Raw genomic sequence first — 13220 nt, forward strand, 5'->3', positions numbered from 1 at the left:
AAGAGAGTTGCAAGGAGTTTCCGTATGAGTCTATACCTATTAACATATATGAACGCAAAACAAACAAGTAGAAATATTGTATATACACCAAACTCTTGCTTTCAGTACATTGTCGGGGATTGCCTTCAATTAACCTACTGAAAATTCCTATATGGGAACCTACATAGGATCCTACATGTTTCACCTGTAGGTGCCACCTATAGAAAATAACATAGGATCCTATATAGGTGCCTGCATAGCAGTGGTCGGCACGCTCTTGCCCAGGGCAGAGTACCCTGCCCTGGCTACGACCTACTTTCAGAGCAGTACTTGCAAGCTTGGCCAGACCACCCCTTAACTCAGGAGTCCTTTGTTAAAAAATTGGAGAAAAATGTGAGATTAAAAAATTCGTAAATTTGCAATCAGTGACTTAAAATTAATATGTTTGGAATCTATAAAAGTATATAAAGGTTGAAAATTTGAAAAGTATTTAGTATTAAATTGACTGTAAAACTGGTGTTTCTTGATGTTAAACTTCTTTAAATTTTTTACTTTTCTAGGCAAGTAATATATCATTTGAATCGGGAAAATTCGTAGATGCTGATAATGCTATTTTCAAATCGCTAGTTGAAAGTCAGGTATAGCCTGACCATACCTGCAAATTAAGCAAAAAGTTTGCCGACCACTGCTGTATAGGACACTCCCTACTAAGGTACCTACTGGTACCTCACTTATAGTACCTAAAGTTACTTATGTGTTTAGGTGCTCCTGGATGACCAAAAAACTTCTGCGCAGCTATAGGTGCCATAGAATACTACCCAGTGGGCACAAAAATTGGCGACGTCTTTAGTACACCGTTATGACATCTTCACGACAACTTTACGACATCTTATGTCCATGTCGTTTCAGCGTCTTTGCAATATCGTAAAGGCATCGTCAGATCATACGACTTATTTACGATATCGTAAAGACACCTTAACGACATGGACATAGGATGTCGTAAGGTTGTCGTAAAGATGTCGTAATGATGTCGTAAAGACGTCGCCAAACTTTGTGCCCACCTGGTACTGCGTATCCGGATATGGTCCCATGCAGAAACATATACAGGATCCTACACAGGATCCTATACAGGAACCTATATAGGATTCTATGTAGGATTCTATGTAGGATCCTATATAGAATCCTATGTAGGAACATATATAGGAAACTATTTAGCAACTTTCAGTAGTGTAGTCTTAGACTGATTTCGGGGAGGTCGAAACGTAAACAGTGAGGGCCGCTTGACTCGTTTTCGAATAGACTATATATCTATGTACAGGATGGACACGCTGGGGCTTACGAAAATGAATGCAACTCCGCATACACTCCCATAAGAATAGCATTTACGTGTAAGACGGGTTGCGTACTTTTGGTAAGCCCCAGCGTGTCCACCCTGTATATAATGTAGCAATCACTCTCGGCCTGCTCCCCTGAGAAACTGCTGAAGCGAGCAATTCTAGGAAGAACGAGAACGGGGTGACTGAAAACGAGAGTTTGGTGTATTTTCAAAAAATGGAACATCGAATGTGCATTGTAGAAAAATTCCATACAGATAGCTGATACAGTAAGATTATTTGCGCGACTAAAATCACTGACTAGGTATTGTCGTGTTACATAATATTCCTGTTGTACTTGATATGTTATTGTTCACAAAGTTTTATGATATTGTTGTGTTAAATTGAGATCTGTTCTCGCATTCTTTTCTAATTTTTGTATTTTTGTAGAAAGAGATGTAGATATTAGATATTCAAACTTTTCTTTAAAATTATGTTTGGTATACGTTCGTTACAAGTTTTGTATAAATTTTGAACATTTTAATTTCATTTCTCATCATTTCTAAAACTAATGTTATATTATTACAAATACTGAGTAAATTATAAGTATGACAGAAGAATACTTTTTTATTTAATACCTTCGATATATACTGATTATCGAAAGACAATTTGATTTTCTTGCGTAATTTAATTAAACGTAATTCAAGAACCTAACTGTCAGAATATACATTTTAAATTTTTCCGCTCTTATTTGTGGAAACTCCTTTTACGTAGAGTATGAAAGGTTCTTGAGCAGAGAAATTATTTTTAAAATGTTATATATCACAGTCGTAAAGTCTGCTCAAAGCTATGTTTTTAGTGTCGATAAAAAAGTAGCTAGCCTGCGACTGCTACTTTCACTGTGTCTCTTTTTTCACTGATTTCGCAGTTCATCGCTTGGTTCGACTCTTCATGGTGAAGCGCCTCCAGAAATTGCCGCTTTTTTTTGTGGGCGTCTCTATAGTTGAATCGCAATTGTAACTAGATTCCTCGTCTGTATCCTGAGCATGTTGGGCTTCCCTCTTCGGAGAACTGGATCCTAAATCTCTGTCATCCACCCCATTCGTCTCCAGTCCTATAAATTAAAAATGTATAATACCAGAATTTATATTTATTCTAATATTTTTATTCAAAAGTATTACATTATCTCAGCATATCATTGATTAATAAAAAGCTAATAGCGTACTTATAAATCACTAACGAATATTACTAAACTATGCTTCGCAAATATAAAACCATTAATTTCGAAGTTACTGAACCAAACACCCTTTTTCATGATTTTCTCTAATTAAAGCATCTTTTTAGAGGAGTGAGAAAATTCAGTAAAAACAATACTAAAAAAATTAAAGGATATACAAAAATGATATAGCTACATATTTTCAATTGCAATACCTAGTTTTTATATTTCTAATAATACTTATCTACTAAGACTCAACCAAAAATTAATTTTGATCTTCTGAACCTTGAGAATTTAGAATTCTTCAATTTTGACAGCTCCCAATTCAAATACCTATGTATTTGTACATTTCCAAGTAGATTATTTAATTTTGTATTTTAGCTGGAAATTGTACAATTTAAAGTCTTAAAAATTAATAAATTTCCACGACAATTTAAATAATTATCCCATTGAACTTCGGATAATACTGAAGGGTTTTGAACAGGTTAGATTGTTGAATCTTGAAAGTTAGTAATTTTAATTATTCCACCTTTATATAGGTTAAAGCTACATGTACCGAAATTTCACCACGACATTTTTTAGAATTATGTGGCAATTTTCCCAAGTTTAAATATTTTAAAAACAATTTCTGTGATTCTTAATTGTCTTTTGTTAGAAGAGCTTCGCTTGAGCGTTTGAGCGCACCTTTACCGCGCGGCTGTTGGTTCTCATTCGCGCTCGGTCTTTGCATTTCTCCGACATTCGTGCACAGACCTTTTAAAAACAAAGGTCAAAGGATCAAGAATTTTAATTTTGTGATTGTGAACTCTCTTTTGATGAAGCTTTTTCGGCTTCACCGAACACATTCTCATCACGTATCTCGTGCTTTGCACTCGATTTTATTCAAAATGTCAAGTTTCCTACATTATGCTCAACACTTTTATGTCAAGTATCATACATTTTTTTGTACCTCTGCCTGGTGTTGCTTATTCAGATTTTGATCAAATAACCCTTACGACAAAATTATATCCTTGGCATATCCCTAGGAAATCTCGGCAGGATATCGGATATCCTGAGAAATGTCCCAAATGTCTCCCGGGATATCCTTGACATATTCCAAAGATATCGAGATTTCCGCCCCGTACGATATCCACTCAATTTCCTGTGCGGGATATACACATTTTTGGCAATGGAATCCAATATTCCTGAAATGCATATTGATTAAAATATGTAGAGTACATGAAAACATAAAGATTCACAAACATGCGTGTGTCAAAAAACCACTTTAAACAAATCTCGAATTTTCATTTTCTTTCAAAATCCTATTTCGGTATAATTATCAAAAAATGATCACCACGAATGATTTTTATAACCTTTAACTGTCTACTTACAATAAAAAACAAGTCACATTGTAAAAGATTTAAAGTTTGCTCTTATTTCTGTTACCTTATTATTGCGCAGTTTAGAAATCGCACTTTTCAAGGGCAAAATCAATTTTTATAATAAAAAACAATCAAACTAATATGTATGGCGTCGATTTGTTTAATATAAATGAGAATAGATTGTAATCCGGCACGAATATTCGAGAAATTGTTGACTTTAGTTAAAGAGTCACTTATTACTGCGTGATAGTTTTCGCACACTGACAGCCATGATGGAATTGACCTGAAAGTAACTTTAGGGGGGACTTTACCATTATTTTATTTCATAATGTTGCACTTTGTATAAAATCTCCGCAAAAATACCTAATATTGTTAAATTATTTCTTATATTTTTGATACGATTGAATATAAATATAATTGGCAGTATATACATCTGAATTTCCGAAAATATACTATAAATTATGGAATTGGGATATCTTGGGAATATCCTTGGCAAATAAAATTGGGACATTAATGGGATATCCTGAAGATATTCTGAGATATCATAGGGACATTCCAGGGATATCGAGATTTCCGCCCTGTAGGATATTATTTGCGATATCCCTAGGATCGATCTCCTGGGATATGCCCACGATATCCTGAGAGATAAATTGGATATCCCGCCGATATCTCATGCTGCGAGGGAAAGTACAAACTGTATGTATCATGATTACTTTAATATTTGTTTTTTATTTTGCATTAAACTTTATTCTTATCTGCGCTGAAACATGTATCATTTCAATAAATTTATTGAAATTGAATAGATTGTGTTTCTTTTATTCTTATAGAATGTATCGGTTGTACACAAAATTAATTTTTTTTATTTACAATGTTGTTTTTCACAAATAAAAAAACTACCTATCATATAAAAAAGTAATTCATGACAAATTTGTAGATCTTTTTCAGGTACACATTTTTGTCAATCTATCCCCCGATTAGTCTTTCGAAAGTTATCAGGTATACAGGCGACAACAACAAAACAAGGTTGACGACAGAATAAGGCCTAACAAAAAAATGTCTTTAATCGGCTTATTATGGTAAATATTGAAATTATAAATATTTTAAACCCATGGCTGCGTACACCGACATTTCCGTACGATTATTCGACTTTTCTGGTACGAATAGCGAGACATGGAAAAGGGACTATTTGCACAAAAATTTTGATACGAAAGGCTGGATTTTTTCGACCATCGGTAACCAGCTGCGCTCAGGAGTTTTGTTTATCTGGAGTTTTCCAACTTCCCCGACCAAAACGGCAGGCAAATGCGAACGTTTCTAATAAAAATCCGGCTGCATATGGTAAGGGATTTTAGAGACTGAGACCCCCGACAGAATTTGAGTGCTTTAGACACTGTTTGTAGGTTTATTATGAGAGTTGAGGTTTTTGAGAAAGGATGTTTATCTTAAACGGTTTCATGTCTGTCGATCTCCTATGGGAGGTGGGATTTTATATATGTAAGACCCAAAAAAGGGTATGAATTGAGTAGAACTCGAATCTACTCAGGTGAAAATGCTATATATTTTATATATGTATAGTAAAAAATGTCAGTGGTTTGTTTATTATATAATATAAACTATATATATAAATTTTTCATCTAGATACTTATAACTACTAATCTATCGCCTACTTCAATTATTTTCAATGAGTAGCAACCTGCGCAGTCTTTCTCTGTGGCAGTCTATAAAGACAAAGCGTTCACCTCTATTGTTTGTATTACTTATAAAAAGACAGCTGCAAATTACTACGGGTGTGTTCATTACAGGATACTGGATGCAAATTGCTATCAGTTAATGAGCAGAACATTCGCCGTAGAGGTAATCCCTTACAAAGTTACTCTTCTGGGCACCAGATAAGAGGTGTTTAACAAATCAGCTTCCTCATAAAAGAAATTTAAATCTTGAAGAAAGAAAATAAAATGTTTGAATCTGAAATCATTTTTAAAGTCCTGAACTTCGAAATATGTAATTTTTTTGACAATTGTATCTTTTCTATTTAAGACGAATACTCAGGAATTTTTTGCAAATAGTGCTCAAAGGAATGTGGAAAACTATTGGAAATTAAGTTTCTCGACTTTTTGGCAACAGGCCTTACACAAAATACGTAAGAATTAGGAACTCACCACCACCAGATCGTAGCATGTCAAGAAAGGTGCTCTCAGCATTTCCTCGCGTGCGTCCTTGTTTTTGCGAGGGTGTGCCAAAGCTTAGACTTTGAATATTTATTTCTGCTTTAAGCTGTTCTGGTGGAATGTCGTCTACAAGAAATTCGTTCGGATCCTCCACAAAAGCCTGTTGAAGATCCCGCATAATCTTCTTGCGAATAGTCTTCTTCATGGATAAATGCCGCTCTAAATGCTTGACATCTGTTTCCGTCAGAGTTTTACTGTTATCACGTCGCTTGGATTTCTTCTTTTTACTATTTTTGGGGCTCTTATCCTCTCCAGAAGTAGATACCACTGAAATCGCATTATCTAGTTCCTCCCCTTGAATTTGACCATTATCCCATTTACTCCCAAATCCAAAAATGTCTCTCAGATGGGGAATATTTCGTTCCGTCAACTGTGGTCTAGCCATGTTTCTGCAGGTGTCCTTCAACCAGGGAAAAATTCAAGTTATTACCTCTTCTGGGATTAAGCTCCAACCTTCTTCCTTTGAAGAATTTCAAACGATATTTGACTAAAAAATCAAATGATTTCTGAAACATAATAAAAAATTCAAGGTTAGTTTTTTCTCTACATATGTCTACAGGGTATCAGCCACTGTGGATGCCGATCCTCAAGAGCACGCCAATGTCGGTGCTATTTTGAGTTGTAACATTTTTCAGAAAGGAAAATATATGAAGGCACAATGAAAAGCTACAAATTTCATACCAATGGTTTTCTGTGCATTATCATGCAGTTCATTACCATAAATTATTTAGAAACTAAGAAAACATTTTCTGGGTTGAATGATGAACCAGAGAGATCTACAAGAATAAAAGAAGCGTTGCAAAAAGTAAAAACTGAAGAATTTACTGCAAAGCGAGCTAAAAAATGGGAGCAACCTGATGAGCAAAGGCTGCAATACGATTCCTGGTATCTTGAAAAAGAATAACACGCACGGACTTCCATTTCCTTACATGGCACACAGTACGGTACAGTGAGTCAATTAAGTAACATCAACTATCTCACGCCGTTCTTTCACGACTAACATCATTTCCTATTATACGTCTAAAGGTCCTTACGCTCCATGACTATGTCATTGCCAAATTACTCCTGACACTGCCTGTAATTGCATACTTTGTACAGTTCTTATAACACTATACAAAAAATTAATTTTTTTCCTTCCCAAGCGATATATTAATCTAATTTCCCCTATCATCCTAAGGGTATGTACTTTTGAAAAATATATAGCCCTCAATTTTTACACAGATTTGAGTGAATAACTCAGCATGGCAAAATTTTAAACATGTGAGACAAAAAACTATTTGAAGATTAAGGTTTCATGCATATTGGTTATTGACAATGGCTTAACCAGATGGGGCCTTAAGATCTCTTTAAAAGGTTGATTGTTTTCGAAATTATGTCTAAAATAAGCCCAGGGTGAAGCCTATTTGTCTAGTTTTTAAGTATTGCAAAAATAGTGTAAATTTTAATGTTTTCTTAAATTTTCAATAACTTCCGAAATAATCAACGTTTTTCAATGTTCTTGGGCTTATTTTGAAGATTTTTTTTCATCGTATCACAACAGCTTACGAGTATGAATCGTAAGAAAATTCTTTTCGAATTGCAAGAAATTGAAGTTGTAATAAAAAAGTTAGATAAATTTGAAAGCATCTTATCTGTAGGCAAATCAGAATAAAAGTTAAATAAATATATATTTTACGAAAATTACAGAGAATATTCATGATTATATGTTTCAAATATTTTACAAAAATATTTTTGTGAGACGGTGAAAAAAAGCTTGTAAATGAGCCCAAGAACATTGAAAAACGTTGATTACTTCGGAAGTTATTGAAAATTTAATAAAACATTAAAATTTACACTATTTTTGCAATATCTACGTAAAAACTAGAAAATTTGTCTTCACCCTGGGCTTATTTTAAACAGAATTTCGAAAACAATCAATCTTTTCAAGAGACATGTAAAATTTTCATCATTTTCAACAACTTTTCCCAAAAACATGATAAATATGACAAATAAATGTTATGTCTTACATTAACCTCATTCATCAGGGTATAATCATATTGATTGATTTTACCCAAAAAGCACATCTAATTATTGAATGTATACTTTCGATGAATGAGAATTCGTACTGTATAATTATTTCCTTGATTTTTTCATCGATTGTAAACAGATTATTGGATAAAACTGGCATCTGATCCATTTTCAATGTTCTTTTACATTTGTCAATTTAGACCATTGTTTGCTGCTAAATTATTCCTCTTAATCGAAATAAGAATACTCTGATATAATAAATTGCCATTTAACCATCATCCTAATTCAAAATAATAATTTTTAGAAATAAATTCACTGTTTCGCCTTTTTGAAATATTTTCTCTTATGAGGCATCATTTTCTTTCGTCTCAAGAATAATATTTCTTCATAAAAGGTTGCCATTCTACAACACCTAGTAAAAATGATCATTGCTCTAAACAATTCTTATAAAAATTACATTAGTTTAGCCTTTTTGAACTTAAAAAGGTTATTCTCGAAGAAACAATTTACGTGATCTTATCTCGGGAATAATAACTTTGTAGAATACATTTACACATGTAATATGTTTCATAATGGTTATATACATTTTTAATCGGCAAGTTCCTCATTTAAGAATTCTTTATCATGAAAACTTGAATCAGATGAAAAACTATAAGGCGATGAATTTGCTTTTTAAAAAAGGCTTAAATCTTTTTAAATTATTAGTAGATGTTACCATCTAGATAGAATAACATGCTCATTCAACTACGTTTTCGTGATTTCGTAGATAGTAAGATTTATTATTAATTCTACTACTTGTTTTTAAATAGCAATCTGTTCTGTATAAATGTTATTCTTAAAGTAAGAAGAACCTAAGAAGATACCTAATCGCGCAGAAAAAATAAATTGCCTACACTTAACAAGTTTCAACAAGTAGATTTTTGTGTAATAAACATGTTACGTAGAAATATTGTGCTTGAGAAAAAATGAAACTATTCCGCAGAAAAAATTGTCTACGTTCATAAATGCTAAATAAGTGAATTTTTGTGCGGTATTGACCAACTTTTTGCCCTTTCCACACACAATATTTTTTGTCCTAGCGCACGATGAATAAGACGCTGAACAAGTAAAAATGTCTTTTGTGGGCTTTTGAACCAATGAAGATTACAACGGTAAGCGGTCGGTCAGCACATTCCCACTCGTGTCAGCGGGCGGGAATAACACATTCCCGCCCGTTGATGCGAATTGATACGGGCACTATCGAAGTGCGCATGAGTCAACGTCGTCAGGCGGTCATTTCACACTTTTCTCCGGCACTTCCGACACGAAAGTCGCCTGTATCGTGCACGCTGAACAAAAATATGATTTCGCAGAAAAAAACAAATTTCTATTCTCAAAAATGCTGAGCAAATGGATTTACTCATAATCATTGTTTATAACGACAATTTTAATCGTTCTATGTTCAAATGTGATTCATTAATTATTTCACGCAATTTAATGACGAAATCAGGTTAAATAATGTATTACAATACTGTAAGTGCAATGATGATGTTTAATCTATAATAGAAATATCGATTCATCGAAAGTATTTTACTATTTCTACGAGATAAAAAAAGACAATAAATAGAGGAAACTAGGTATCACAAATATATATTTTTTTAATTTTCGGCATTATGCAACTTAAATAACAAATCAATCTTTTTCAGAATTGGACTCCATGGACACTTTCGAAATTTAACAAGATTCAAACCGCTGGGAAGTGATATAAAGTAGTTACTATGAGCGTATTTATTTTTGCTCATTTTATGAGCATTTTGCTTTCTTATAGGTATCAAATGAATTTTCTTCCTCATAGATGGAGGTATGTCCCTAACAAGTGAAAAATATAGATACTTTCAATATTTTTCAAGCTTATGTTTCTCTCTGTCCGAAAATCTTATTTTCATAAAATCAGAGAGCCCACCAAAACATCAATTGATGTATTCTGTTACAATGCACAATTGTTTAGTTAAGATAGTGTTATATTTTAAATTAAAACCCCATAGAAATAATATAACTTTTTTCTAACCTTTTAGATAACAATTGATTAATTTAAAAATGGTCATTGAAAGTTCGTCAAAAGATCAATTCATGCATTTCGAAGACATAAACAATTACATCAAATAAAGTACTATCATATTCCCAATATCAAATAAAAATTCCCTCATAAACAAGGAAAATAATTTTGTTACAAAATTTGGAAACGATATTGGTAGATTATCGTAGGTCATTAAAGATTCTTAATTTAGAAAATCGATGTGTATTTCAGACGCGAAAAAACATGTCAAATATACATTTTTTCGAAACGTCATAAATCGGTGCTGATGAGTCATAGATCGATGCGTCTCAAGGGTGCGAACAAATACACTACATATAAGATTGTCATTGCAAATCTCTCTATGAGGAAGCAAAAGTGTGAGACGTTCTTCTTTATCTGTTTTATCATTTCCCAAACTTACATACTGACACTGTAATTATTTTGTTAAAAATTTGAAGGAATATAAATTTCTATATATAATTACTATTGTAATTGAATTTTACTTTCCAAATTACTATTAAATCACTGTCTTTTTCCCAAGATTCAATTGAGGAGAAAAAAATTTAATTTACTACTTTTCTTATAATGTATATATGGCTATAACGTTTAAGCGAGAAGTTGAGAAGGACATGGGACTACTTCGCTTCTTGTTTGGACCGCAGATAATAACCTTGATGAAATCCAGCCATTTGTTTTACTGTTTTAGATCATCATAAGTCTATTTCAATCAAAAACCAGTCTTCTCAAGTCTTAATAATACTATTAAAAATAAGAAGCCAGATGCGCACTGAAAGAAATAGGTTCTTGGGCGAACTCTAGTAAAATCTATGGTACAGCTAATTTGATTGGTCGTCTTAGCAATTGTAATTGCTACCTCAAAAACTGAATAATTATATCAACTAATAAATATTTCCAGGACCTTGACTCCTAGGACAATAGTGGGCTCAGCTACGAATTTTTATCAGTATTAAAAGTAACGAAAGCTTCTACCGTGATGCCTCTGCCTTTATCGATATCAACTCTATGTTATTACCTGGCAATTATGGCCTAGCGTGACCAAAAGTATTTTTTTCCTCAGCTTCCTAAGCCAGGAAATCACTGAAATCCTCAGTCCTGGATCACAGAACTGCACAGCACGTTACGAGGAAGCATCTCTTGCATCACAATCACTTGACTCGATTCGACATTTGAAACAATGACTAGTGCCAGTGCGGTGGAAACGAACCCCATGCAAAAAAAGAGAATGGGGTCCGTTCGCAAAAGCCGACTCGACTCGACTGAGAATATAGGCTCAAATCCGGGACTTTCACTTCGAGGATCAAATACTCAACGACTAAGAGACTAACTCCTTCCTCGCGATTAAATCAGTTATGTTTTCCACCCACACAAGTGCTTGAATAAGAACTAGACAAAAACATTTAATAATTAACTAATTCATCCCCTTGGAAAAATATTAAATTAAAATTTATTTGCGGATAAAAAATTATCTAGATAAGGAATACAATAAAAATAGAACGAATTTAAATGAATTATCAGCTGTAGCTAAAAGATGAAAGGGTTACATGCGTTATTTCCTAATAAAAATTTTGGAATAATACGGAATGCAGATTTTCGCAGAATTTTCAAATATTCTAAACTGCAACAAAAAACGGGTCAATTTTGAAAAACATTAATATTTAAATTCACAATAGAAAACTCGAATAAATTTTATTTTTAAAAATGGTTGATATGAGAATGAGGGAAATAATTACTACATTTTTAACCCTGTTGGAAAAAATGAAATAAAGTTATGTTCTAGAATAATCTAATCTGTTCTCCAATATTTTATTAAATTCCAATTTATTTTACATTGTGTAATTAAGTCTATCTCTTTTTATTCCAAAAATCCAAGGGGCATTCTTAAAATTTTTACTGCATTCTGTATATTCCATTTTTCTTTCAAATACACCTAACTCTCGCTGTTAGCCCCTCCGTTTTCAGCCTTCCTAGCATGGCTGGCGCTCGCAGCTTCTCAGGGAAGCAGGGCGAGAGCGGTTCCGACATTCGTATTGGAAGAGCGGCAGTGCATGATTACTCAGTCAATTATATTGCTCAACAGTATTCATTTCAATTGGAAACGGTTCAGGCAGCCCTGACTGTTTATGTTTCGATCCCCCTGAATCCAGTTCAAGGCTATTTGCAGGCAACCCCTGACACTGGACTGAAAGCATGAGTTTGTTATAATGATATCCACCTTAACCCTGGCCTCAGTCCCGGATCGATAGTAATTTCTATCCTAATATTCTGAAACTTCATTATTCTATCCTTTTCTATCTTAATGTATTCTAAAACCATCTTATTCAATGCATTTCTGGCATAGAAACTTCCTTATCTTATACTTTAATTCGAAACGATATCCACTACTAACAAAAACCATTCTAAATCAAGTCCATTCTATCCTTTTACATTCTTATATCCATTCTACATCTGTCTCGTGTAATGCATTCCTATTTTCTTGAATCCGTAAAAAGTACGTCACTGAGTCTAATCAGTAAGGATTTTCACTGAAGATTTATTGAAAACCACTGAATAAGCAGTAAAATTCTCTTATTCATCAGTAAAAATCCTTACTGATTTGAATCAGTAGTGTACTTCAAAAAATGTTCCATTTTATTAATTTTTTTCAGAAGAATATTCTAAAGATGACTCATTAAATCTATCTCCGTTTATTTATATCGTATAGCTATTTAACTATGTCCATTTGTATCGAATTCCATTCTAAATATGCCTCAATTTATCTATTTCTAACCTAACATATCCTACTCGAATCTCATATATGTTTTTTATTCGTTTTTATTTCATCATTAAGCGAATGATGACTTCAGGATAAAAATTAGTTAAAGTAGACGCTTTGCGCCTGGAAAAAATGGTTTTCTAGTCTATTAACACATAAAAAAGTAATTCAAACTTCCCTTTTTCATACTTTTTCTCCTCTAAAATCCTCTGCTTCTCTTACTTACACTTCAACCTTTGCTGCCCCTCCTTTCCTCAACTTCTTCCTTTATACCCCCCCCCAACATT

The 13220-nt window shown here is 33.3% G+C and overlaps 1 protein-coding gene across 5 annotated transcripts in view; it reads right to left on the reverse strand.

Annotated features, from left to right (window-relative positions):
• Positions 1 to 979: 979 nt before the first annotated feature.
• The window catches only part of LOC117176962, a 27538-nt gene continuing 15297 nt past the window's right edge, over positions 980 to 13220 (reverse strand). The window contains exons 1-3 of one of the 5 annotated variants that reach the window (XM_033367384.1): positions 11194 to 11405; positions 6029 to 6603; positions 980 to 2406 (exon numbers count right to left, since the gene is read on the reverse strand). In XM_033367384.1, the coding sequence (XP_033223275.1) occupies positions 2222 to 2406; positions 6029 to 6482 (639 nt within the window). In that variant the 5' untranslated portion in view covers positions 6483 to 6603; positions 11194 to 11405 and the 3' untranslated portion in view covers positions 980 to 2221. Of the gene's footprint in view, positions 2407 to 3457; positions 3693 to 5551; positions 5806 to 6028; positions 6604 to 11193; positions 11406 to 13220 lie in introns of those variants that run through there. The other 4 variants (XR_004467646.1, XR_004467647.1, XM_033367383.1 and 1 more) reach the window with 4 other exon arrangements.

The sequence above is a fragment of the Belonocnema kinseyi genome, chromosome 7, assembly GCF_010883055.1.
Source record: "Belonocnema kinseyi isolate 2016_QV_RU_SX_M_011 chromosome 7, B_treatae_v1, whole genome shotgun sequence".
In the NCBI taxonomy this organism is placed as follows: domain Eukaryota; kingdom Metazoa; phylum Arthropoda; class Insecta; order Hymenoptera; family Cynipidae; genus Belonocnema; species Belonocnema kinseyi.